At 36.7% G+C, this 27,854-nt stretch overlaps 2 protein-coding genes across 10 annotated transcripts in view; one reads left to right on the forward strand and one right to left on the reverse strand.

Moving 5' to 3' along the window:
* Window positions 1–1,430: 1,430 nt before the first annotated feature.
* RBM12B (RNA binding motif protein 12B) lies at window positions 1,431–23,951 on the forward strand. Of its 8 annotated transcripts, XR_006821319.1 has the most exons (6): window positions 1,431–1,704; window positions 5,217–5,333; window positions 5,423–5,470; window positions 19,006–19,114; window positions 20,121–20,148; window positions 22,427–23,951. XR_006821319.1 is itself a non-coding variant. In XM_046027918.1 (4 exons), exon 4 carries the CDS (start codon window positions 6,064–6,066, stop codon window positions 9,064–9,066), a length of 3,003 nt encoding a protein of 1,000 aa, XP_045883874.1. In that variant the 5' UTR covers window positions 1,479–1,722; window positions 5,217–5,333; window positions 5,423–5,470; window positions 6,036–6,063; the 3' UTR covers window positions 9,067–12,288. The 8 variants fall into 8 exon arrangements, 6 of the variants coding, with proteins under 6 accessions (XP_045883874.1, XP_045883846.1, XP_045883890.1 ...); XR_006821318.1 differs by lacking the exon at window positions 22,427–23,951 and having other exon boundaries at window positions 1,434–1,704; window positions 19,006–22,103; XM_046027918.1 differs by lacking the exons at window positions 19,006–19,114; window positions 20,121–20,148; window positions 22,427–23,951 and adding an exon at window positions 6,036–12,288 and having other exon boundaries at window positions 1,479–1,722.
* Window positions 13,248–27,854, reverse strand: part of CIBAR1 (CBY1 interacting BAR domain containing 1) — a 28,608-nt gene continuing 14,001 nt past the window's right edge. For both annotated transcript variants that reach the window (XM_046027958.1, XM_046027951.1), the window contains exons 7-9: window positions 22,194–22,307; window positions 16,147–16,266; window positions 13,248–14,316 (exon numbers count right to left, since the gene is read on the reverse strand). In XM_046027958.1, the coding sequence (XP_045883914.1) occupies window positions 14,227–14,316; window positions 16,147–16,266; window positions 22,194–22,307 (324 nt within the window). In that variant the 3' untranslated portion in view covers window positions 13,248–14,226. The remainder of the gene's footprint in view (window positions 14,317–16,146; window positions 16,267–22,193; window positions 22,308–27,854) is intronic.

The following is a 27,854-nucleotide window of genomic DNA, read 5'->3' on the forward strand; positions in this document are numbered from 1 at the left end:
CCAGGAAAAGCGCTGGTCAGCCAGAGCTGACCTCAGGCCCACTTTGCCATTGTTTCTTCTTGTGAATTAATATTGACAATATTGACATTCTGGAGTGTAGGTTCTGTGTGCTTGTTTAAAGGGAGTCTGCCTCCAAAGACAGAATCCTCCCCTGTGGCCTCTGGGAGCAAGTGACCAGGGCTCAATTCCTGGCTTAACCTTGCACTATCCCTGTAGCTTTGAACAAGCTATGTGATCCTTTATGCCCATTTCCCTTATCTGTAAAATAGGAAAAATAATAGTAACTACTTCTGAAAGTAGTTTTAAGAATACAATGAGATAATGCACAGGGCTTGCCACATAGTAAGCCCTCCATAAACTTTAGCTTTTGAGGTCAGGTTCCCCTAGGACCAAACCCTGGAATGTGGGGAATAATCAAGGCAAATGCTATCTACTCAATGAAACTAGCTTCCCAAAGTGCTATCCTTTGCTTGTATATGGATCACCCAGACATCTGAAACCACTAATACTTACCTAGTCTCAGGTTTTATGCATATTAACTCATTTAATATTTATGGCAAGCCCATGGTGTAGATGCTACTATTATCCCCATTCTACAGATGAGGAAACTGAGGCATGGAGAGGCTAAAAAATTTACCCAAGTGAGTAAATGGTGGCTCTCATTCCAGGAACCACCTTTTATTCACTTGTTAGATGATCTCTTCTCACAATTCTATCAGAGAGATTGAAAATTCATTTTTTTAATCTCCAAAGTGTTTTAAAGATATAGTTTCTGCTTTCTTAGGGAGCTTTGACTCCACCCATAAATACATCACGTAGTTATAAAACTGGTGGGCTGCTTTATTTGCAAAAAAAATGAAATCAAATATAAGGTTGTTCACTACCCACTACATAGCCGTCATAACAGAACGTTTCTGTAATTGTGCTTTTCACTTACCATTTTTTCAAGACTGGTCTGTCTCATGTTTCAAAAAACTAGAAAGTAGGAACAACAAACGTAAAAAATTGCTTCATAAAGTTATTAGTGTCTATAAATTTGGCATAACTTAATATACTATAAATAGGCATGCATTTATTAAGCCCCTGGGTGTTGGCATCGTATCTGCCAAACATCTAAGGCAGTAAAACATTTTTAAGCCCCTTTTAATATTATAAAGCGCCTTTCAGACGATGCTTATGCCACACGATAACTGCAGAGCTGAAGACAGAAAGTAATCGTCAACTTTTCTCTGCTTTTGTATCTCCTTCCTTAACTCCTGGAAATCACAAACGTTTGCGCAACGTACCTCAGGAGTTATTTGTTGAAGCTTCTCATTACCACAATGAATCGACCCCGAACTTTGTCTAGGAATCTCGCCTCTCTTTGGTGGAGACTCCCGGATTGGATGGAATCTGAACATGCGCAGAAGCTCATCAAACCCGGGGCGGAACCGCGCGCTCGCGGGCTCCGCCTCCCTTCCCCTGACAACGGGAAGCTGGTGAGCGTCAAGACGCCTGCGCAAACGTGGCCGGGGCGCCGGGGTGGTGGGTTACGCTTGGAGAGCGCATGGGCAGACAAACTGTACGTCCGTTTGTCCGGAGCGGAGGGGAGAGTGGGCGCCATCTTCTTCTAGGCTCACTGAGGGCTCCACCTGTACTGGGCCGACTGCTGCGACGAAGAGTGCCCCCCGACTCCGGCCTTGTGTGTCCGACTCGGCAGCAGTGGTGTGTGTTTATTACCAAGTGCGAAGCAGTTACCCTTCGGGCGTCGGGGGTGGGGAGGGGTTGGCGATGGGGACGGAAGAACAGGGAAAGGCGGGGCCCGCAGCCGCGCCAGGAGCTAGCGTAGCCTCTGCCGTTAGGGCACCCTCATTCCTTGCTAAACACCGACTCTCCCGTCAGTCTCCATGTGGTGTTGTGTGTGCGCTGCCCAGTTTTCTTAAGAGTGAAGATATCGAAGGATTTCCTAGGTATTTTTTTTCTTTGCTATGTCATCGTAGTCAGTGGTGGCAGAAAAGCGCTGAAGGCCCGGCTCGTTAGGCATGAGAGTGGCCCAAAGTGTTTGAGTTAGGTATGGGGCAGTACACCGTGTGGCGAGTTAGGGTGGAATGCTTGCCCTTGGGACGGCGTAACGGAAAGGCACGGAGGTTGGGCGGTCCAGGTTAATTTGAAGGCTGATTGTGGCTGAAGGTCTGGCGACAGCATCGGATCCCACGTAGCAACTTTGCCCTGGCGCGAAAGAAGGAAGCTCTGACCCCTGGGAGTATGGACAAAGGCTTTGGGCTATGGAAGCAATGCCTTCGGATGATCCCCGTTTGAGGATGATGGATGTTATGGGAAATCCTGTGCCGTGTGGATTCGTCTTCATTTCCAGTTCCTGTTAAGGACTATGGCTCTGTGTCGTCATACCTTTGGTTTTTATTTTAACCATCTACATTATAAAATGATAAAAGGCAGATCTTCATAAAGAATAATTGCGGACTGGGCCAGATTTTCTGCAGGGGAAACTCCCGTGTTTAGAATTTCGCCATAACTTTGGATTTTAAAGAGTAGTCATTTTTTTCCCTCACCATATCTGGAAAATGACTTGTTATTCGCTAGTTAAAATCAGATAGGTCTGAGATAATAATACCTATTTAAATTTAGTCTCTTGTTTCCCTTCAGACTTGATTAGAAGATGCACATTTTGTATTGTTTAGTGGATAATGGTGATCAAGTGGGATGAATCCTGGATAAAATCAGCAAGATTATTTAAAATGAACTTACAAATTTCAGTGACTTGCCCTTAAAGGAGCTTTTAAGGACTCAATTCCATCTTTTCATAGGTTAGAAGTTCTAACATCATGGTCTTTAAATCAACACAGTCAAAAGAATACATGTGTTGCCTTCATAAGTAGAAAAAATTTTAAGTGCAGTGACCTTTGGGTATTTTGTGTATTTGGATTTTTGTGTAATGTTCTAAGAGTAGAATTGCTGAGAAGTTTGCTTAAGGAAATAACATGGGAACCACGGGAAAAGTGCTCATTTTGAGAACTGGTCTCTTACAGGTGGTCTCCCAGGTGTGTGGTTGAGAAATAGTACATTTCCCTCCCATCCAAAGGTCAGAAAAGTTAGGTGTTAGTTATACGTGACAAATAAGAAAAAAATATTTTATATTGTCTGAATAGGAATCCATGAGATGTGTACTCATGGAACTATTTAAAATACTGTTTATAAGCAAGGGAGAAGAAGAAATTTTGAAATTTTTTGAGTTTGACATATTCCTTGAAACATCCCTGAGTATCTTGTAGATATATTTATGTTCTCAGGGCAAATCCCATTTAAATCTTTGAAAAAGTTTAGGAGGGATAAAATGGTGTGTATCTTACTTTCTAAAATATAAAAGTAAAGGAGCTAAGTCAGTTTGCATAGGAAGGAATCTTGAAACTTTAGTGGGGACTATTCTAGAAGCCATTTATAGTTTTTTAAATGTTGGTGTGGATATTGGTTTGTTGAAGGAAACAGGCTTGTACTCATTTTTTATTTTTGGTACTGTGCACGTATTTTTTTAAATAGACCATTTTTTAGAGCAGTTTTTTAGGTTAACAGAGGTATGGAGCAGAAGATACATAGATTTCCCATATACCCCTGCCCCCACACATGTATTATGTAAATATATATTTTTTAAAGATTTACTTATTTATTTAACAGAGAGATACACAGGGAGAGAAGGAACACAAGCAGGGGGAGTGAGAAAGGGACAAGCATGCTTCCTGCTGAGCAGGGAGCCCGACGCGGGGCGACGTGGGGCTCAATCCCAGGACCCTGGGATCATGACCTGAGCCAAAGGCAGATACTTAAGGACTGAGCCAACCAGGCGCCCCTCATGTAAATATTTTAATAATGTCATTAATATTTCAGTACCAATTGGCATTGGTAATTCAGATGTAGAATATGTCAAGTAATTTCTTGATATCTTTTTTAGTTTAGCTTGTAGTTTAAAAAATTGAATCATTGGGCCATTTTCAAAGGAAAATAAACCTTGCAGACTTCAAAGAATATGTCTTTGGACCACACTTTGTGGAAGAGTGATACTTAAGAGTAAATACTGAATTAAAGCAACATTTATTGGCACATCAAAAACAAATTTATAATTATTTAGCACCTCTTAAAGACTTATTAAGACTATTGCATATTGTTACTTTGGGTATCTCTGAAAATATTAGATATAAATTTCCTTAAGGAAATACCAAGTTAAAATTTTTCAGCAGTTAATACTGATAATACCTAAGCATTCTAAATAAATGTGCTTTTATTCTATTTTCTATATGTCATTTGAATTTTCTCAATGCAGACTGTTTGAAATGGAATAAACTCGTTAGCATAGTAAGATTCTATATTGGAACACTCTCTATTTTGCTTAAGGTGAATTTTAATAGTCACTGTTTTAGGAGTCTAAGATGATTAGTAGTTGAGATTTTTATTCGTTTGTTTTAGAGGTATTTTATTTTCTTTTTAAGGATTTTATTTATTAGAGAGCAGTGGGAGAGAGAATGCAAGCAGACTGCGTGCTGAGCATAGAGCTCAATGAGGGGCTTGATCTCATGACCCTGAGATCATGACTTGGGCTGAAACCAAGAGTCGAATGCTTAACTGACTGAGCTACCCACGTGCCCCAATTTTAGGAGTATTTCAGTATTTGCTTTAATTATGTTAGAATCCGGAATCTTGGTTCCGTGTTTGAAAGTGTGAGCTATATGTGTAGAACTTAAAATTGTATCCGAAGGGGTAGTCATTGGTTTGGATATATTGCTTTAAATATTGGTTTTTGAATTCAAAACATTAGTGTCTTGTTCATTTATTGTATCATTTTGAATCGTTGCCTTACTAGTTCGATTTGGTCTTAGATTTTAAAAGGGAGGAAAATTGCAAGAAAGTTGGACGTAATGAGCTAGGTGTTTGGTCTTTCTTTTCCTGAGTGGAAGTGATAGGCTTTTGGGGAATTTTTGGTAACTTTAAGTTGTCATTTTACTTGTAGAACAGCTGCCTTTTTTTTTTTAAGTGGGTGTAAAATTTATATACCGTGAAATGCACAGACCTTAAGAATAGTGCTCATTTGGTCTTGATAAGTTTATACCCATATAACCAACACTCTAATCAAAATGTGTAACATTTCTGCCACCCTTTTCCTTGTGCTATTTCCAATCAAGGAGCTGTTTAATTTCCAGAATTTTTTTTTGTTTTAAAATAATTTGCAGATGTCTACTTGGAATTTGTACTTCGTTTTTGCTGAAGGATGATTAATTTCCTCTGGAACAAAGAAGATTTTGTAATGCCCATAGTTGTGGTTCCTATTATTGCTTCACTTTTAATAGGTAATTCTGAAGTGAATATCCTAATCTGGCGTTGTTTGAGATCAATTACAGGGTCCGAGGATTAATTATATTTCATTTTCTTTCCACAGTTAAGTTGCTTTTACAGAATTAACAGGTCTCCAAGAAATTTTAAAAAGGTAAGATATTCAGAGCTTAAGGCTTTTCACAGAAGCTTGACCAAAAAATGTAGAGTAGGACATGTAGGTACACGTGGTTTCTGTACTTTACCTCTGGCCAGTAATGCGCTAGTGGTAGACTGTTTATTATCATAAGCAAAAATTAAATACTGACCATAGATGGCTTTTCGAATATGTAAAACTCATTTTGGTTGGTAAAGTTTCTTAACCCGCGAAGCTCGCTCTCATGCTTCAGTAGAAGATACGCTTCTAAGTGAAAAATAGTTTGGTCTTGTTGTGAAGCAGTGCTTGGCAGACTTACAAAGAAGATTTGATATTTTTGATGCTCATATTGTATAGGATAGGTGATATGAAATATCTTCGAAATAGTTGGTTTATTTGTATGTTTAGATGGGAGAAGGTTTATTCTTTAAGAAATTAGATATAGTCTATTTTTTGTGAACTCGTACCTTGTTTTCATTTATAAATGCTGAAGAAGGTAGGAACCAAATAATTATTAAGTTTAGTCTGGGATAAGGTACTTCAAAAATAAGATTTGCTATTATGTGTACCTTTCTGTCTGCAGGTCATTATTGCTGTGGTTTGAGCTCAGCATGGCTGTAGTCATCCGTTTACTGGGGCTTCCTTTTATTGCGGGGCCTGTGGATATTCGTCACTTCTTCACGGGATTGACTATTCCTGATGGAGGAGTGCATATAATTGGAGGGGAAATTGGGGAGGCTTTTATTATTTTTGCAACAGATGAAGATGCAAGACGTGCCATAAGTCGTTCAGGAGGGTTTATCAAGGATTCATCTGTAGAGCTCTTTCTTAGTAGTAAGGCAGAAATGCAGAAGACTATAGAAATGAAAAGAACTGATCGCATAGGAAGAGAGCGACCAGGATCTGGGGCATCAGGGGCTGGCAGCTTGTCTAACTTTGTTGAGGCTATTAAAGAAGAAGCAAGTAATTCTGGATATGGCTCTCCAATTAATCAAGATGCTGGGTTTCATACTAATGGTACAGGACATGGTGATTTAAGGCCAAGAAAGACACGGCCATTGAAGGCAGAGAATCCTTACTTGTTTCTGCGAGGTTTGCCTTACTTAGTAAATGAAGATGATGTCCGTGTCTTTTTCTCTGGTTTATGTGTGGATGGCGTGATTTTCTTGAAACATCATGATGGCCGAAATAATGGTGATGCCATAGTAAAATTTGCTTCATGTATTGATGCTTCAGGAGGTCTTAAATGTCATAGAAGTTTTATGGGTTCAAGATTCATAGAAGTAATGCAAGGCTCAGAACAACAGTGGATTGAGTTTGGTGGTAATGTAATTAAGGAGGTTGACATTCCTGTGAGAGCTGAAGAACATTCTCCACCAAGAGGAATTAATGATCGACATTTTCGAAAACGATCTCATTCAAAATCTCCCAGAAGAACACGTTCTCGTTCTCCTCTTGGATTTTATGTTCACTTAAAAAATCTGTCCTTAAGTATTAACAAGAGAGATTTAAGAAATTTCTTTAGAGATACTGATCTGACTAATGAACAGATTAGGTTTTTATATAAAGATGAAAGAAGAACACGATACGCCTTTGTGATGTTCAAAACTCTGAAAGACTATAACACCGCTCTGGGTTTACATAAGACTGTTTTACAGTATCGTCCTGTTCATATTGATCCTGTTTCTAGAAAACAAATGCTGAAGTTCATCGAATGTTATGAAAAGAAAAGACCAGTGTCAATAGAGAAAGAAAGGCTTGGACATATTTCACAAAAATACCCTCAAGAAGGCTACCCTGGCCGGAAACTGTGTATATATATAAGAAATTTTCCTTTTGATGTTACAAAAGTGGAAGTGCAAAAGTTCTTTGCAGACTTTTCTCTTGGAGAAGAGGACATTTACTTACTTTATGATGACAAAGGAGTTGGTCTGGGAGAAGCATTGGTGAAATTCAAAACAGAAGAACAGGCCATGAAAGCTGAACGTTTAAACCGGCGGAGATTCTTGGGGACAGAGGTATTGTTAAGACTTATATCTGAGGCACAAATGCAGGAGTTTGGTGTAAATTTTTCCTTGATGCCCACTGAGAGAATGCAAGACCATTCACAGTCATGTGATAGAGATGACCATTCCCATTCATTTGACTCAAGTGATCTACCAATATACTCAGTTGGTCCATCTGAAAACTTTAGGCATCAGCAAGAGGACTTGAGGCAACTGGACAATTTCAGGCAAACCCAGGCGGATTTCCGACAGCTTGATAGGAGCCTTCCAGAAGACTTCAGGCATTCCCCAGAGGACTTCAGGCACTCCCCAGAAGACTTTAGGCGCCCTCGGGAGGAACACTTCAGGCGGCCTCTTGAGGATTTCAGGCACCCTTGGGAGGAGGATTTTAGGTACCCTCGGGAGGAGGACTTCAGGTACCCTAGAGAGGAGGACTGGAGGCGGCCACCTGAGGAGGATTTCAGACGGCCTCCCAAGGAGGACTTCAGGCGACCCCCTGAGGAGGACTGGAGACGGCCCCCCGAGGACTGGAGGAGGCCCCCGGAGGGAGACTTTAGGCGGCCACCTGAGGAGGATTGGAGGCGGCCTCCTGAGGAGGACTTCAGGCGGCTTCCCCAAGGGGAATGGAGACGACCACCCGAGGAGGACTTCAGACGACCTCCCGAGGAGGACTTCAGGCAGCCCCCTGAGGAGGATTTCAGGCGACTTCCAGGGGAAGACTTCAGGCGACCTCCCGAGGAGGATTTCAGGCGTTCTCCGGAGGAGGATTTCAGGCGATCTCCCGAGGAGGATTTCAGGCGACCACCCCCTGAACACTTCAGACGGCCGCCCCCGGAGCACCTAAGGCGGCCACCCCCGGAGCATTTCAGGCGGCCACCCCCGGAGCACTTCCGCAGGCCGCCCCCGGAGCACTTTCGCCGGCCGCCCCAGGAGCACTTCCGCCGGCCGCCTCAGGAGCACTTCCGCCGGCCACCCCAGGAACATTTCAGGCGCCCCCGAGAGGAAGATTTCAGGCACCCACCGGATGACGATTTCGGAGGCCCTTCTGATGAAGACTTTAGGCATCCTCCTGAGGAGGACTTCAGGAGCCCCCAGGAGGAAGATTTTAGATGCCCTTCTGATGAGGACTTCAGGCGGCTCCCGGAGGAAGACCTCAGGGAACCTCCAGAGGAGGACCCTAGACTTCCTGACAGTTTTAGACCTCCTGGTGAGGAGTTTAGGAACCCACCTGATGACTTTAGAAGTCATCGCCCTTTAGTGAATTTTGGTCGCCCAGAGGGTGGCAAGTTTGATTTTGGAAAGCGCAGTATGGGAAGTTTTCCTGAGGGGAGATTTATGCCTGATCCGAAATTAAATTGTAGTTCAGGTAGAGTAACACCTATCAAGATAATGAATCTTCCATTTAAAGCTAATGTTAATGAAATTCTAGACTTTTTCCATGGTTATAGAATCATACCTGATTCAGTTTCGATACAGTATAATGAGCAAGGATTACCTACAGGGGAAGCCATTGTTGCTATGATAAACTATAATGAAGCTATGGCTGCTATTAAAGATCTAAATGATAGGCCAGTTGGCCCTCGCAAAGTTAAGTTAATTTTGCTCTAGAGAGCATTTCTAAATTCAGAGTTACTTCCCCACAGTATTGATGCAGTAAAATGCATTTGTTTCTTTAAGTGTTTATTTTTAGTGATCTAATGAAAAGAAACATTTTAATTTGACTTGTGATTAGAACAAATGTAAATATTAGAATGTGAATCTGGTTTTCTTTTGCTTGCAAACTGCCACTCTTTCTCATTTACAATTATATATGACTTTTTTTTTCTTTCTTTTTTTTTTGGACAGTGAGGGAGAAAATTACAATTGCATTAATTTTTGTTGATGTCATGGGTAAACCTCAAAACTTGTATAGTAGAGCTGTATTTGGGGAAGATAAATTTTATATTCACTTTTCGTTTCCCGTCTGTAGTCCACATCTTATACTGTATAAGGAAATGGTCAGTGACTGATTGTTCAGGTGTAGCATTTTTATTGCTAATTTGCCTGCAGAATTAATGCCCTCTTCTTTGTCGGAGACATTACTGTGTTAGCCTCCCGTTAATTATAAATAGTTGAAAATAGACAGACTGTGAATTTGAAGTTTACTTATGTAAAAAGCTTAGGAGATTCTTGAAGTTTCCATGTTCATAACTTTGCAAAGTTTTATAAAAATAAAAAATTGCAAATGTATAGACAAACTAATTAACTTTACTTGTATTCATATAAAAAGAAAAAAGAATTACAGCTTCTTCTGTGAAGTTTTCAACAGCTACCTTAGTATTTATGATAGAACGGACCAAACATCCTGTAGTAATAGCATAGAGCGCTATGTGAATTCTATGGTTTCCTCTACATTTCGTCAACCAAACTGCTAAGTTTTACTCAAAATACTTAAAAGACAAAAAGTAACTGTAGTTATAAAGGACATTCAGGCTTCTGCTGGGAAGAATTTTGATAAATGGATATAGTTTGTTTTTAGGAAGAATTTAGAATTTAGTCCTTTAGTAAGTTTTTTTTTTTTTTTGGTAGTTTTTATTAGGTTCTCATTTTTAAATTTCAAGACTTTGAATCCAAAGACTCAATAACTAAATATAATCAGACTTTTATGAGACTGAATTTTGACTTCTTTGATATTTAGTGTGGGCATTTTATAAACACTGGATTTGGCTTTTTTTATAACCCATAATATATTAATGGCTAACATTTATTAGGTACTTACTGTATGCTAGGCAGTGAAAGTGCTTTACATGCATAATCTCAGTTTAAATATTCCCTAGGAAGTATGGACTATTACTTACATCTATTTCAGCAAGTGAGATAATGAAGTTTAGAGGTTAAGTAACTTGCCTAAAGTCATAGCTAGTAAATCATGGAAGCTAATTTCAACCCAGACCACTGACTTCAGTTCATGCTTTTAACACTTTTGCCTACTAACTTTGTTAAGTGGTACTTCTAATTTTAGTAAGATCATGCTGAAGATATTTTGGAGAGTAAACTAGTATTTTCTTTACACATTGCTGCTTTAAAAATAGCATTAAAAACAAAATTAGTATGTTCATTGATCATAAAAGGCAAATTAACTTTAAAAGTTTTTATGTATCCAGGGCTTCTCTTGGATAATAACATTAGAAATTGACTTCTAATTAAAAATTGTTTATCAGATATGATTTGACTTTGGTTGGCCTTTTAGTTTACATAAAACCAGGTTAATTTTTCTCAGTTCTGTGATCCAGAGGTTTCCTTTTATTTATTCTTACTTCCTGAGCAAGTAAGAATAAAATTTGAATTTACATATGGTAGTTTAGTCACTTAATAATAGGATATAGCAGAAGTAGAATACTTTGTCAGCACTTAGCTATTTACTGCCATTTTGGATTAATCTTCAGTGATTTAAGAAGTTTAAGAGAAACCAACTCAAATTTCTGTGTGTTTAATTCTAGTGAATATAACTTCTAGTAGAATGAATAAACTGGTAATTTGGTTTGAAAAAGCACATCAGTACGGCTCTTTAAACTAGTAAGCTTATAAATAGCTAGGAGGATGATAAATTAATAAACTAAACGATCAACAAAATAGGAAGAAATTGTATTTTTGAACGCTCAGATTATGTAGATGAATCAGTCAGTCTTCTTGGGGAATGTATGGAAGACTTTAAAATACTTCTCAAATAACTATCAGTAAGAGCTAAGATGAAGCCTAATAGTGAAATACCCCATAATATGGAACTTTTTCTTAAAATGGCCTGGGGTATGATGGTGGTAGTAAATAAAAGGTCAGCAATAGTAAACACAAGCTTTGTATTTTGATTATAAAATAAATGATAGGAACGGTTAACATTACCCTGTAATCATTTAGTTCATAACTTGTAAAAATTAAAAGTTAATTACAGAAAACTGGCTTCTACTGGTTGGGAACCATTTTTGCATATCTTTTCCCAACTCTGCTTTCAGTGGTATGTTGGTAACTTTAGGCCATGGTAGGAGTTCTGATGCCACAGAAGTTGGCAAATGCAACAAATCAGGGCATTTTCCATGTTGGAGAGCCAGTTTACCAAGCACACCACCAATTTCAAACACATAGAAGAGAATACTGTGCCAAGTTCTTATACACCCGTCGATATAGTTGACCTTGAACAACCTGGGTTTGAACTGCAAATGTCCACTTAAATGTAGAATTTTTTCAATACAGTGTAACACTAGGTATTTTCTATGATTTTAATATTTTTGTTTTCTCTAGCTGACTTTATTGTTAAGAATACAATATATAATACACAAAATACATGTTGATTAACTGTTACTGGTAAGGCCTTTGATCAAGAGTAGGCTATTAAGTTTGGGGGGAATCAAAAGTTATGTGGATTTCAACTGCACAGAGGTCAGCATCCCTGACCCTGGCATAGTTCAAGGGTGAACTATATCAGCCAGTTTTGCCTCCTCTCTCCTACTCCCAGATATATCAGGTACACTAAGACCATACACTTTTATCACTTACTGAGAATATTGTCTAGAGCAGTGGCTCTTGGTTCACATATCACCTAATAAGTAGTGACCCCATTACCTTCATCTTTGTATTAAATGTTATTACTGAGCTGCATTAGATACTACATATTTATGATTATAATTATGAATTAACTATATCATTTATTCTCAATAACCCTAATAAACTTATTTTGGAGAGAAGAAATGGAGGCCTATATGGACCATTTACTCCAAAAGTAACTGGTTAGGTTACCTGTTTTTTTTTTACAAGGAAGCTGAAAGAGGTTTTACATTTTTAAAGGTGGTTACATTTGTGTGTGTGTGTGTGTGTGTGTGTGTGAGTAAAGCAAAAGAAGTTTATTAAGTGAAGATACAGAAAAAGCTCTCAAGAGTGAGAGGTGTCCCAACAGGGTTGCCTTGCTGATAAGGGCCTTTAGGGTTGGTCTTTTATAAAAAGCTAACCAGGAAGCTTGAATCCTTTTTTAACATCTCTATTGATAACACCTTCAATGGCTTACTTCCTTTTTAGGGGCTCAGTTTTTTTTTTTGTTGGTCACAGGTGATTATCATAAAAGACACCCACCCCAACCACCTATAATTACATAAGTACCTATGTAATAGCATTGTGTTTTCTCAGCCCACAAACACTTACTTTGGCCCTTCAAGAAAAAGTTTGCCAACCTAAGTCTGATGTAAAAGAAACTTAATTTTACATTGCTGGAAGTATTATGTATAGTAATCCTTTTTTTTTTTTTTTTTTTAAGATTTTATTTATTAGCACAAGCTGGGAGGAAGGGCAGAGGGAAAGGGAGAAGCACTCTCCCCACCAAGCAAGGAGCCTGATACGGGATTTGGATCCCAGAACCCTGGCATCATGACCTGAGCCACAGGCAGACGCTTAACCAACTGAGCCACCCAGACGCCCTAGAATATTTCTTTGAAGTAGGCAGAGAATTCATTTTATATCAGAACTATTTGCTGACTGCTTTATGTATCAGGCACTATTTTAACTTTATAGATAGGGCAACTAATGCTCAAGACACATGAATTGCTATTATAAACAAGAGAAATACTGTAACTTTTTCCTCCCAGCTACACCACCACAGTTATGTACCAAAAAATAAAAATGCAATAGCTTGAGTGTCTTAATTCATCTAGGTTTTAAAATATTTTGAATATTTTGTGTAGAAAGTACTGAAGTAATTTTATCACTTAGGACTACTCTCAGGAAGCAATGTTTTGTTAAGAACAGAACCATGAATAACAAAGTCAAAGCTTTCTGTAAAGTCTTTATTTGTTATAATTTTTTGTGGTTATCCCAAATGATTTTATAAATTTCATTATTTTTATATGCCTAACTAGTATCCATGAAATATCAAAAGTGCAGTCCCCATCCAAAGAAACAAATGGGCATACTGAAAGGCTCTGATTAAATTGATTATTTTCAGGAATAAAAGTAACTATATCCTCTTTCATTAATTAGATGGTGGTTTGGTGAAATTTTTATACTTTTCATGACTTTTTGTTTTCCATGATGTTTTCTTAGCAACATCTACCAAGTTACAGCTTTCCAAAAGTTGTAGTTTTGTGTAATTCTTTAGTATGATAGCATTTTCATTCTGAAACCCGAATCAGGCTGAATGTAGCTTTCTTTGTCAATCTAAAATTTATGCTAAATTTTAACCTAAAATTTAAGACACTGATATCCTAGTGTCCATTACCTTTAATCAGAATAACACTTTTGTTGAAAAGTAAATTATCAAACAATGAAACTTAAGGTTATAGTAAAAGTGAAAAAGAGGAAAGGAAAAAAACCCTTGTCTTTTTTATTAAGGCTTTATGGAATAGAATTTGTATTTAATCAGAATGACTAAAGACCCTTTTTTGGCAATGAAAGCAAAAGAAACAAGTCAAATTGTTAGATCTCATCTTTTTTGTCACCTAGTTATATTGCAACCTCAACTCGTATAGTGCATTAATATGAAATACTTTTGAAATACATAATTTTTTAAAAAATGGAACCTATACAAAAATCACATACTGTTGGATAGGATGTTGAAATGACTGGTATGTAATATTTTTTAAAACCTTCAGTTTTTGTCAGCACAAATTTCCTTTAATTTTCATTTCCAGTGGGATTTCATTTTGAGGTTTAACGTGTATGAAGCCAGTATAAAGTTTTACATTGTATTAATTCTGGATTCCAAGTCATTTAAGATGAAAACTGAAAGGTGGAGTTTACTTAAGAAAATCAATTTTCTTCTTCTGTGACATCTAAATCTTCATCCTCTTCATCATCATCTTCTGCCTGTTGATCCTTTCTTAGTCGAGAGGTGGATACCTGTTAGAAGTTAACACATTAAAAAATATATTAACTTAAAATATTTTTACATGCTTATCTTTTTAATATGTCCCTACAGGAAAGGGCACATAGAACATATTTCAGGAAGTTAATTTTTAGTAATGGAACTTCCCCATGAATTACTGGTGTTTTTTTTTAAGATTTTATTTATTTATTTGACAGAGATCACAAGTAGGCAGAGAGGCAGGCAGGGGGTGGGGGGTGCTGAGCAGAGAGCCCAATGCAGGGACTCAATCCCAGGACCCTGAGATCATGACCTGAGCCGAAGGCAGAGGCTTAACCCACTGAGCACCCAGGCGCCCCTAAATTACTGTATTCTAAGGCTGAACACAGTCACAGAATTTCTTCATTTATCATGTTATGTTTGAGCAAAAATAGGAAATTAACCATTCCATTTCAATTGGATACCAGCACTTCAATAACATAAAATACTTCAGAGAAAGGGTACAGATTCAGGATATTATGTCAAATATATCTTAGGTTAAGTAATTCCTCCGTCACAGGTTTTTGTAAACCGGCATTTCAGTGAGAATCATCAAAGGTACAGGAAAAACTTTCAAGAATATTTCAGCTACACAGCTGAAATACTAAAATTTAATACTGTGATTTAAATGGAATGAGTTGAGAATCTGAATTCACTACTTGGCTTTAAGTCCTGATAATTGCCACTTGGGTTATCTTGCTTCAGATCTTTCTGAGGGTCATCTGGTAATGTCTGGAGTCACTGTTGTCACATCTGGGGGGTGTGTTTGTGTGTGTTACTGGTATCTTGTGGGTAGAGGCTAGTGATGCAGCTGAACATGTTTAGAATGCCAGGACATTACTCCCCATTCCCTTGCCAAATTATCTGGCTCAAAGTCAATAGTGGGAGGTCAAGAAACCCTAGAATGATGTACTTTTAAAGTACTACATGATGTTAGCTCATTTTGGTAACATTAGTACCTGGAAATAGAAACAAACTTTGTACTATGATACTAGGTATATGGAACTCACATGTAAGAAACTTTATGCTGGAATAATAAAAATGTAAGTTGGTTCTGGGAGAGAGGCAAACATATAAAGCAGTAAATAAATGTATAGAGGAGAACCAAATGAAAATAGAAGGTAGTGGGTCACATTTACCAAAAAAGTTAAATTTTGAAAGTATTTTGCTCTATTTTAAATTCTGAATACTGGGTGTGAAAAGGGGTATAGATCTCTAGATCAGAAGTTGGCAAGTGTTAACACCCCAGTTTCCCTCCTGTTTATGTAAATAAAGTCATATTACTATAACAGCCCAGTGGACTTGTTAAGGTATTGTTTATGGCTGCCCTTACTTGGGACATAGACCATATGGCCCATTTTTTCTATAGCTTCTTAGAAAGCAAGGTTATTCACTCCTCCCGTTTTAGATCTCAGGTAACTCAGGCTTTCTTGATGTGGAAGAAATGAGAAAATTGACTCTTACCTAAAGATACGTGCTTCTGTATCTAAGATAATGTTCAGCAAAAAGATTTTTAGGAATAATTTTCAGTAAGTCATGATAGTGGAATTTTTAAACCCTATGCAGTTTGACTTCAGAATCTGGTCTAGATTAGCATTCTCCTGTCCTCTCCACCTCTGCTCTCAAATGTTCTGCTTTGGAGAGTATTACGTGCTATAGTATACAAAATAAGAACAGAGCTGCACCGAGTGTAATCTTCCATCATTTTTATGTAAGAAGGTAGGAGAGTAAATATTAAGTCAGGACTTAAGGGAAACATTTTTAGTACTGAACAACAAAGGCAGCTGCTTAAATTCCTTTAAAATTATGTATGATTTCTAGTTTACCTGTCCTGTTCCAGATATACACTTAGCCGAGAGTGATCTTTGAAGAGGCGACTTTGAATTTGCTCTTACGATATCTAAACGGGATGAATAATCTGGTGGATACACAGAATTTCGGAAAACCTGTTGGGATGATAAAGCAACATTATAACAGATACGAAACACTGGGTGTCCAGAAAGCCATATTAAGTTCCTCTTAGTTAAGATTTTTTTTTACGCAACCACATCCACCCACCCACTTCCACCTCCCAGGACAAAATTTCTATTACTGTTAATTTAAAAAATTAAATACAAAAAATAGATATTGTTAAACATTTTATTTATTTACTTGAGAGAGAGTACATGCACAAGCAAGGGAGGGGCAGAGGGAGAGAGAGGATCCCATGCAGGCTTCATCCCCAGCAAGGAGCTGGTTTCTCAGGGCTCCATTTCATGACCCTGAGATCATGACCCAAGCCAAAATCAAGAGTCAGACACTTGACTGAGTCACCCAGATGCGCCAAAACAAACAGTATTTTCAGTTGTAAAGATGAAAGCTAAAAAGTTTATTTGAGCCAAGTAAAGTGACAATGGGTCCTAAAACCATCACATGAGAACTTCTGCTGAGGAAATGTGTAAGATGCTACCCTTAGAGGATTCTTGCCAGTACTGAGGCTTCAAGTCAGTCATACCTTTGATTCTTTGTCTTCTGCCTATCTCAACTCTTACCAATTTAACTTCACTGCAGTATTCTGATAGTACATCACCTAAGTTGGAGCCAGTGTAATTTATGCATTCCAATTTCACTAGAAATTGGAATACTTCTGTCAGTTTTTTTCCTTAAAGCAGCAGTTCCAAATACCACTCTCTTAAGCCTGTCTGTACCTCTGTCTTCTCTCATCTCTAACATACAAATAGTTATGTATATGTGAGTTTCTTCAACTTTACTCCCTTTTTCCTCAACTCTTCACCCTTCCCTCCTTCCGCCCCTTTTAAGCAAATGTCGTTCTGATTCTTTCCACAGTGTGTATTTCCTATATGCAAAACTTGAAACCAAAAACACTTGCTTTCTCCACAGGTTCTTCCCCCCAGCAAACAAGCTTAAGATAGTCTTTTTTTATATTCTACTTCATCTCTATTTGTCAAAAACATACAAGTAGGCTTTCACCTTCCACTGAGATGGCTCTTGCCAAAAATCACCAAGGCCATCTTGATCTTTACTGAACTGGTTATGAAACTTCTTTTCCATGCATGCTATCTCTAAACTCTTCATGTGCTAGCTGCCCTATTTCTTCACATCACCTTTTCTACTGCTTATACCTTGAATATTTTTAAAGGGTTTCCCTTAGGCCATTTTTTTTTCTTTTTACATCTTTCTCTGAAAGATCTTATCTATATAGCGTATAATGCCTACCTTTCAATGAATTCTCTATAGGCTTTCTCCTGGTAGCCATACTTATGTGCCCAACTACCTTCTATTCTCACAGACCAACACCGTCTAGTAGCACTTTCTGAGGTGATGGAAATGCTTGCTATTTTGCGCTGTCCAAAATGGCTACATGTGGTTACCAAGCCCTTGAAATGTAGTTCATATGAGTGAGGAACTGAGTTTTTTTTTTTTTTTTAAGATTTTATTTATTTATTTGACAGGCAGAGATCACAAGTAGGCAGAGAGGCAGGCAGAGAGAGAGAGGAGGAAGCAGGCTCCCCACTGAGCAGAGAGCCCAATGCGGGGCTCAATCCCAGGACGCCGGGATCGTGACCCGAGCCGAAAGCAGAGGCTTCAACCCACTTTAGCCACATATGCCTAGTGGCTACTGTGTTGGACAGTGTAGTTCTACATTCACCTTTACAATGAAAGATGTCACCATAAAGTAACTAAAGCAAACTAAACCCTGGACATTGTCCCTCAATTTCTCATCTGAGGTACTTCTATTTTAATTTATTGACTCTACACATCTTTCTTTGTAGCTTACTTAGAATTATCTTACTGAAGCCCAAAATATATTATTAAAAAACCTTCTGGGTTCCTGACTACCCAGGATCCAAATTCTTTAGGTGATATATTTAAGATCACTTAAACCTACTTATTACTCTTCACTTCTAGCCTATGAACCTATATGTAGAACATATTTTACTCTGCCTTTTAACATGTTTTACTTTGCAATGCTGATTTATCAGCCCAGAATTCCAGCAAACTCACCATTCAAGAGCCAAGTCAAATACCATCTTCCAGTTTCTCCTATTCTCTAGCTCCTGTTGTTCATACTTTAAACACAGCTTTCATTTCATTGTTCTGTAATTACATATCTATCTCTCCTACTAGTTTTAAGTTCCTCTAGAGCAAGGAGCCTTGTTTGATTTTTCAACTCCTCCCAGCTTAAAACAGTAACATGATAAGTGAATGATGTTAACATGACCTTAATTCCCATGTTTTTTGGGGGAAAAAAACCTCAAACTAAGGGATGTCTCTACACATTTCTTTACACCTCAGAGCAGTGCAAGACACCAAAGAAATCAATGAAACCTAGTTCCACAGGTGAGACTTGTGTTTTAGGGCACTTTAGCCATGCTAATTAGATTATTTACATGTTACTGAGGACTGAATAACGTTTTGGTGCCAGATATGAACACTGGCACCCAAGTATGATATAAAAACTAGGTGACCCATTAACCAACTAGTATTTGGAAAGGATATATTTTTGTTAGAAAAACGTTCCTTTTTTAACTGCCCTAGCAAAGATGAGGTTCAAAGTGGGAAATGGAAGACAGTATACATTGATGAGATTAAAGTTCAAATCAGGTAAATATTAATCTCAGTGCAAAACAACAGATTTACAGGAATATTTATTGGCAATAATGCATTTCCCAATATGGTCCAAGATCTCTTCTAGGAGTTAAGTCTCAAGATGTTCTGAAGTGATTGCACGGAGGTGATCTTTTGAAGGGGAAATGAGCCCAACATTGCTTTTTTATGTGAAGAACAAATAAGGTAAGATGGTTTGTAATATAACTAGATGCCTAACTGCAAAAAATTAGCTGCTCCCAGAATAAGTCTCAGCAGTTCTTGTAAAGCATGGACTGCCTAAGAAAAATAGCAAGTTCTTTCTCTGTTCTTCAGATATTTTCTCTACTTATTTCCAAGAAACGTTTATTTAAAGGATACTTTTCTCCTTGGTACTTGTTTGATATCATTTTACTTCCCCTGGTCCCACAGCTGTCCCTAGACTTAACTCCTCTCTTCTCCATGCCAGTCTCGGTAGCCACAATACAGTTTATGCTCATAGTCTGTTATGCCTCAGGATCTTTGTGTAGCTGTCTGTATCCTTTGCCTGAACGGTGTTGCCAGGGGTTCTCTTACACATCCCTCAAACTTCTCATTGAGAAATCATTCTTTGATTTCTCTAGACTATTTAGAATCCTCCATCACATATGCTTAAAATATACTCTTTTTTATGAGACTGGTCATATTATAAAACTTAAATAGTTATACAACACAGGCATACCTGGTTTTATTGCATTTCACTTTATTGTGGTTCAGATACTCTGTTTTTTCACAAACTGAAGGTTTGTGGCAACCCTGCTTCCATCAAGTCTGTCAGTGCCATTTTCCCAGCAGCATTTGCTCACCTCTTATATCTATGTCACATTTTGATAATTATTGCAATAGTTTAACCTTTTTCACTATTACTATGTATGTTATGGTGACCTGTGAACAGTGATTATGACTCACTGGAAGTTCAGATGATGGTTAGCATTTTTTAGCAATAAAACATTTAATTTAGGGTTGTATACTTTTTAAAAGATCTAATGCTATGGATACTTAAGTAATATAAGTATTGGATACTTATAGTTAATACCATATATTAACTATATTGGAATTAAAATTAAAAACTTAAAAAATAGACTATAGTATAGTATAAATGTAACTTTTTTAAGCACTGGAAAACTGGAAAATTCATCTGACTTGCTTTGTTGTGATACTCCTTTTGTTGCAGAGGTCTGGACTGCTGCAATCTCTCTGAGGTATGCCTGTATGTTTTTTAATGTCTGAACTCCAAGGTAGATTTTTAAGTTTTTGCTCTGACAGATCAGATCATTTCTAACTTATAGTGCTAAATCCTCAGAACTTAGAATGCTGCCTGCCATATAACAGGTGCTCAGTAAATAGTTGTTCAATGAACATTTAATGAGGCAAATACTGTATCTCCATTTTAGGGATAAGGAAGCTGAAGTATGAAAAACTTAATATTGCCTCACTACAAAGTGGGGACTTTGATACTTTGTTGAAAATATATCTACCACACAGCCCTGAGATCCTTAGGTTTTCTTGAATCTCTCCTCTCACGAGCTGCCTAGCTAGCTGATTAATATTAGTAAGAGAAATGGTGTGAAAAAAAAATCTAGCTAGGATCTCTGGAATGAGAAGGAAGATCTTGGGGTCCAAAGGAAATGAAGGAACTTTAGTGACTGTTAACAAATGGCATGGCATTAGAAAAAGGAGAATGAGAATACTTGTGAAGAGGAAAAGTGGGGGATCAATTCTGAACCTGCCATTTAGTGCAGTGTTGTTTCTTGTAGGGAATGGTGCACATCACTCACCAAGAAGTACACTTTGCACAGGACAGAGAGGGTAACACAAACAGTGTCAGTAGTCAGACTTCTGGGTTTGGTCCCAGCTATGTTACTTATTAGTTAGGGGACCCTCTGGGAAGTTTCTTAACCTCGTTCTGCCTCACTTTTCTCTTCCATAGATATGAGGACAATAAGTACTTCTATCAGAGTTGATTGGGAGAATTAAAATATAATTAAAATGCACAGATCAGTAGCTGTCCAAAGTAATCACTGTATAAACATTTTCTGTTTTATTATTTTACAAATGATAGAACTTGGTCTATTTTTTTTAAAAAACATAGTGCATGAAAGGAGTGAAAATTAAGAAACCTTAAGTTTAGTATTTGAAAAGAATGGACACTTAGGAAACCATCTATTGATAAACAGAAATACGATCATATATACATAACTGATAACAGACTGGGAGATGAGATGCTGGCACTGGAAAACATATACACACATATTAAAAAATGTGCCTTTCTTCATTTTAGTCAAGCTGTACTCTGTTTCAGTTTCCTGGAACCAGTGGAGGAGTGAGAAGGCCCAGGTGACTGCTTTATGATGGACAGTTAATAAATAAACAACTTGGGGAGTCTTCACAATTGTCAAATGGCAGACACTCCCAAATTCTATCATTTATTAATATAGAATTCCGGTTATATTTTGAAACTACCTGGCCTTTTTTACTTCTACTACAGAGATAAAATATGGATAAAGTATGACTCCAATATTTTATCTGTTTTAGCAAAAATACTTTTCTTTTTTCTTCCCTTGCAGAATGTAGGAGGGTAAGATATTTACTCTTCAGATGTGCTTGCTGAAGCCAGGCTTAAATATTTAGGTGTTCTGAAATTAGTTGGTCAATTGGATTTGCACTGAACTCTCAGTATGAAGCAAACTTTAGTATAAATCTACATTTATTTCATAGCATACTGATTAAATCACACAAAACTGATCAGAATCCTGATTTTACTATTTATAGCTAAGCAGCTATGGTCAAGTTAAGTTACTTAAAGCCTCTAAACCTGTTTTGATAGCTGTAAAATGAGAATAATAACAGCATCTACCTTACAGGATTGTGTGAGGAGTGAATGAGAAAATGCATGTGAAGCTTTGGGTATTCTGCATAGCGTAAGCACTCAAATGTTAGCACAAATCAATGTCATGATTAGTATACTTAAGTGACATCACCAGTCAAAAATGATACATTGTTTCACATAATGGCCTTATTAACTAGCTATTAATAAATTAACTCTTGGAACTTTACCATGGTTAATTTGAAAAGTTAAAAATACATACTTAGAAAATCATAAAAGTTCAGCTATTTAGGACTGCACACAGTAATATAAACCACTGTAGCGTTCAAATTTAAGATATTTTTACCATACAACCTAATGCTTTCTTTTAAATATTTCCATCTTAATAGAAGAACTGAACTTGGATAGACATAGTCCTACCTCCAGATCTTCTTCTTCATCAATCTTTTGTATGTTTTGGTAGGCAGCAGTGTAGACCTCTAAAGCTTTGCCATGAAATAACATTTCAATAGTGATAAATTCTGAAAATATAGTCTAAAAAAAAATAAACCAAAGATTTTGAATTTAAACAATCATCAATTTTAAAATCAGTAAATTTATTCCTTACTGTAGTCTTGGCATTTTATGAAATACAGAGGTCTCTCTTTCCACAGGGCAAATGAAGTACAAAAGATAACAGGATAACAGGAATAAAAACATTGCAAAGAGCACAGCCTTGAAAATATACAAAATACTTCCTATCTCACCATTTACTTCCCACTTATTTTTTAAGTTAGTTTTTTGTATACCTTATAATTGACATTTGTAATAAAAAGATCTGACTAAAATGTATATACCATTATGTACTCTGTTATCATTTGTCTGTAAGTATTAAATAAAGCAGGTCAGTTCTAAACCTGGTATTTTGTATTTCCAACTGATGTTTAAACAATAGAATGTTTTTTAGACAGGAATTATATCCCATCATATTTCTATGTGTCCTTGTATTCTCTAACCACAAAGGAATTACTTGGTAATTATATTGTTACCACTGATGATAGTATCATGCATTTGCATAGCCTTCTAGTTTACAATATGACTTGTCTAGTGTTGCTCACAGCTAGGATGTTGAAACTTGGGTCTGTTCTTTAATGGTTACAGTTCTTGCTTATTGTACTGTGCTATTTTTGCTGGAATCAATCGTTTCTTTCATAATAAACTGCATGTAAACCCTGTAAGTTTGATAACAGCTTACGACAAGGAAGATGATGCACTAAGAGAATGAATGAAGATGTACATGTTGACCTAAGCAGGGGTGAGATCATCGGTAGGTAAGGAAAGACAAGTTTTCAGTAAAATAGGATCTTTTCCTTTTGTTAACTTGTCCCTTATCAAAATAAGAGCATTTTAAGAGCATTAAAGTAGAAAGAAGTGGACGAGGTAGAAAATACTCAAGCATTGTCCTTAAAGGGGCAAGAGAGGAGAGATGGGTTATAGAAGACAAGAGTCAAATAATAGGAATGGTCCTGCACTTTGAAAGACAAGTGTCACAGGTATCCTTTAGGGTCCTTTAATCCCCCCCCATCCCCATTTTTTCTTAAAGATTAAAGGAATTATTTAAGGGAGTACTGATAGGCTTCTGATCACTACTCAATGTAAACACTGTAAATGTAAACAGTTGAAAAGTGTCCCTTCTAGTCTACAAAGATTGGGCTCTGGGTTAAGACACAATTATGACTCAACAGTGACCTTTACTGTCAATTCCTATAGGTCACAGAGGACTGTGGTATATTATAATGGCAACTAATAAGCAGCATTATGCCTAAGAATCTCCAGATACCCAGGAGATACCTTCGAGGTGAACTGGCTTTTGATTAGGACTGAGACTGACTTAGTTGTCAGTCTTCCTAAGATTGCTGCCTAGCTAGAAAGGAATCAAGTGTCCTTTAGGAGTGTGGAAACTCCTAGAGGGAAAACAGTGGAACAGTCAATGATAAGCCAAAACACTGAAGACTCCTACTTGGTTCTTGGTCTGCAGCTCATTTTAGGTAATGGGAACAATCAAGCACAACCTTGCATCTTTCCCTCTGAATCTTAAATTTAAGATTTTCTACATTTAGTAAATAAAAGAACTATATAAAAATATATAGTTTGACTTTATTTTTTTAAAAGATTTTATTTATTTGATAGAGATCACAAGTAGGCAGAGAGGCAGGTAGAGAGAGAGGAAGCAGGCTCCCCGCTGAGCAGGGAGCCTGATGTGGGGCTCAATCTATCTCAGGACCCTGGGGTCATGACCCGAGCCAAAGGCAGAGGCCTTAACCCACTGAGCCACCCAGGTGCCCCAGTTTGACTTTATTTTTATTCAAGGCTGGAACAGAAAACTTTTTCATTTACTTAGGCTTAGAATTATACAATAAACCCTTAAACTTGTTTCAGGTAAGTACAGAGAGGTGGAGAAGCAGATTTTACAATGTTACATAGTCAACTATGTTTTAGTTTTTCTTGGATATTTACAGACCATCTGTTTACTTATGTGGAGAGATAAGAGAAGGTATTTACTTTATGCTATAAAAGTATCTAATAAAATAGCCTCAAATAAGGGATTTAAGCTTAATCACTCAAGTGAGATGTTACTCCTATTTTAAAATATTTTCACAGATGTATATTCTAACTAAATCTTTAATAGACACACTGTTTAGTAACTAGTGAAATCCAAACATTTACAACCTTATTACACCTAAATATGTAGATTGAGGTCTAATTCAAATCTATTCCACTGTGGTAACTTTATAGAATATGCCAACATTTTAAAATATTTTTCAAATATGTGAACATAGTTATTAAATTCCTGATGGTCAGAATATCTGAATGTGTCATCTCTGAACTAACAATTATTTAATACTGCATTTTATAGGAATTATAGTTCCCTTAGTTCATAAGCCCTGAAAAATATGTAGGTATGTCTGGCAGTACATTATTTTTCTTTATTCATTATCCCTGATAAGAGAAACTACTACATTCTCATTTTAAGACACTGATCAGTAGTCTGTTACCATTTTCTAATCTCAAAATTTAGTTTCAATTAACAATAATTACTTTACAAATTATCTTTATAAGTGGGTATTATTTACTATGTGGAAGGTGGGAGGAATCATTCTCCAGTTTTGTGATATTTTGGTTTAATCCTCTATGGTTTGAACTTTATGTTTTTTAAGATTTATTTATTTATTATAGAGAGAGACACAATGAGAGAGGGAACACAAGCAGGGGGAGTGGGAGAGGGAGAAGAAGGCTTCCTGCTGAGCAGGGAGCCTGAAGTGGGCCTCGATACGTCCTGGTATCGTGATTTTAGCCAAAGGCAGACACTTAACGACTGAGTCAGCCAGGCACCCAAACTTTTATTTCTTGACAAAACCTGTATTATAACACCTAAAATAAGAGGAGAATGGCCCTACTGATTGTTTATACTGTTTATTTTTGTCAGAAACAGTAGTGGGAAATCAATAGTACTGGTAATCTGGTATCCCAGACTTGGAATTTTTGACTCAAGAATCATGAAGACTAAAGATCATCACAGAGGAGAGTTAAATCCTCAAGTATAGTCAGAAGAGAGTACTGCCAATCATACTCTTTCTAGTTAGAATTTCATAAAATATCTGAAAATAGGCAGAAGGAGAATAACAGCAAGGAACAGTAAAAGATGACAACTAATGTAAGAAATATAAAAAGCATGTTTTTGAAATAAAATCGTTTTATATATTTTATACAATATACAATATATTATTAATATAATTATAAATAATAATTATTAATATTAATTATTTTAATAGTAATATAATATTTATCATATATTTTATAAAATAATATTTATTTTGAAATAAAATATTTTCAGTTCGGTGGTGGAACTTTCTAGGAACCAATCATATTTAGAAATAATTTTCCTCAAATAAATACAGCTAACTTTCGGTGATCTCATGTAACTTATCTGGAATGGGTCAGTATGATCAGGGACAGAAGCATTAATGATTTTTTTCCCCTTTTCAATTATTTATTTATTTATTTTTTAGATTTTATTTATTTGTCAGAGAGAGAGTACAAGCAGGCAGAGGCAGAGGGAGAAGCAGGCTCCCTGTTGAGCAAGGAGCCCAACGTGAGACTCCATCCCAGGACCCCGGGATCATGACCGGAGTCAAAGGCAGCTGCTTAAGCGACTCAGCCACCCAGCCGTCCCTTCAATTTTATTTTGTGTGACTAGAAGGCAATTTTTATTGGTGGGGAATGGGAGAGCTAATGTGAAATTCTTACCTGTTGACAAGTATTCTGTAAAACAGGAGAGTATAGTAGTTAAGAATATGGGCTCTGGATTAAGATAAATCTGGGTTCCAAGCATGCAAACATAAGGGCTATATAATATTAATCACTTTATCTATTCTTTTCTTTAGTGTTTTTCATCTGTACAGTGGGGATAACAACAGTACCAACCTCATAGATTTTGGGGTTAAAGATTAAATGAGATAACCTAATACAGTATGGTAACTGGGTGCTCAAAGCAAGTTAGCTATTTTTATTACTCAAGAAGTACGCTTGCTAAGTTAGAAAATGTTCTTTTTCCTAATATTAAAGTCTCCAACTGATTTAATTAGCAAGGAAGACTTTTAACAAAAAAATCATAACAGGTCGTACTAACATTTTGGCAAATAAAGGGAAATAATGGTTCTCCAGATTAGAGGCTGTTCAATAAATGATGTCGAGTAAGTTTTATCTACTTGAAAAGAATGAAATTAGATATCTACCTCATAACCATATGCAAAACACAACTACCAGATATAATGCTTAAATATTTAAAAATTATTAGCTATCACAAATATTTGAAGAAAATATAAGCAAGTATTTATATAATCTTAAGGATAAAAACCACCTTTGTAAGCATGACATTAAGTCAGAAATCAAAAAGGAGAAGACCAACAGATCTGGCTACAAAAATGAAACTTTAAGGCAAAAGCACATCATAAACAACAGAATGAGAAAATACTTTTGCAACATAGCTTCTCTTTAAGAGTTTAATTTTCTCAATATAAAGACTTCTTATAAATTCGTAAGAAAACTACCAATATTTAATAAAAATACAGGCTAAGGACAAGTGTGGGTAATTTACTAAAGAAGAAATAAATGTGTCATTAAATATATGAAAATAATTTTGTCGTAATAGTAGTAACTACAAATTAAGATGACACTGATTCTTTCACCTGTCGATTAGTTATTATTAAAAATACTGCTACTCATGCAAGGTTTTATAGAAATGATAGTTAAAATTTTGTGGACAGAAATTTAAAGCTTTGTGGACAGAGAGTATCAAAATTTAAAAGATGTATGCTCTTTGAACCAGAAGTGTCACTCTGATAATTTATCTCAAGAGAATAACTGGATCAAAAAAAGGCCAATGTTTAATGATACAATGAGATTTATAACTGCAAAAGTAACCTAGATATCCACCAATAAGGAATGGTTAGATACAATAATATATCCATAACAAAATACTATGAGGATACCAAAAACGATGATATCCATCTGTTTCTTAGCAAATATGTCCATGATATATATTAAACTTTATAAGGATGTTTGAGGAATAAATGTTTATCCACATAAAATGTGTAAAATATGTTATTATCTCTTGTGTATATATGCATAGAAAAAAAAAGTTGGAATGCTATAAACCAGAATGCTAACTGATTATTTCTGACTGGTAGGATTATTGCATTATTCTCAATACTTTCATGAAAAATTTATGGGACTTTATATTTAGTTGTAAGAAAAATAAAGCTTTTAAAAATTAAATTTAGATGTTTCTTGCTCATGTCAGCTACTTCGCCACATACTGCATTCCTGTCCCTCTCTGTTGCAGGAGTGAACCCTGGTCAAGATCGTTTTTATAGGTCTGGAATTCCCTTGAGATTAATTTTCCAATTACATGGGGAAAAAAGAGGATTGTGATTTTTTTTTTCCTTGAAAGACAGGAGGAGGAATGAGCAGGGGAGGGGCAGAGAGGGAGAGAGAATTTTAAGGAGGCTGTATGCCCAGCATGGAGCCCGCTGTGGGGCT

Source organism: Meles meles, chromosome 1, assembly GCF_922984935.1.
Source record: "Meles meles chromosome 1, mMelMel3.1 paternal haplotype, whole genome shotgun sequence".
Taxonomy (NCBI): Eukaryota; Metazoa; Chordata; class Mammalia; order Carnivora; family Mustelidae; genus Meles; species Meles meles.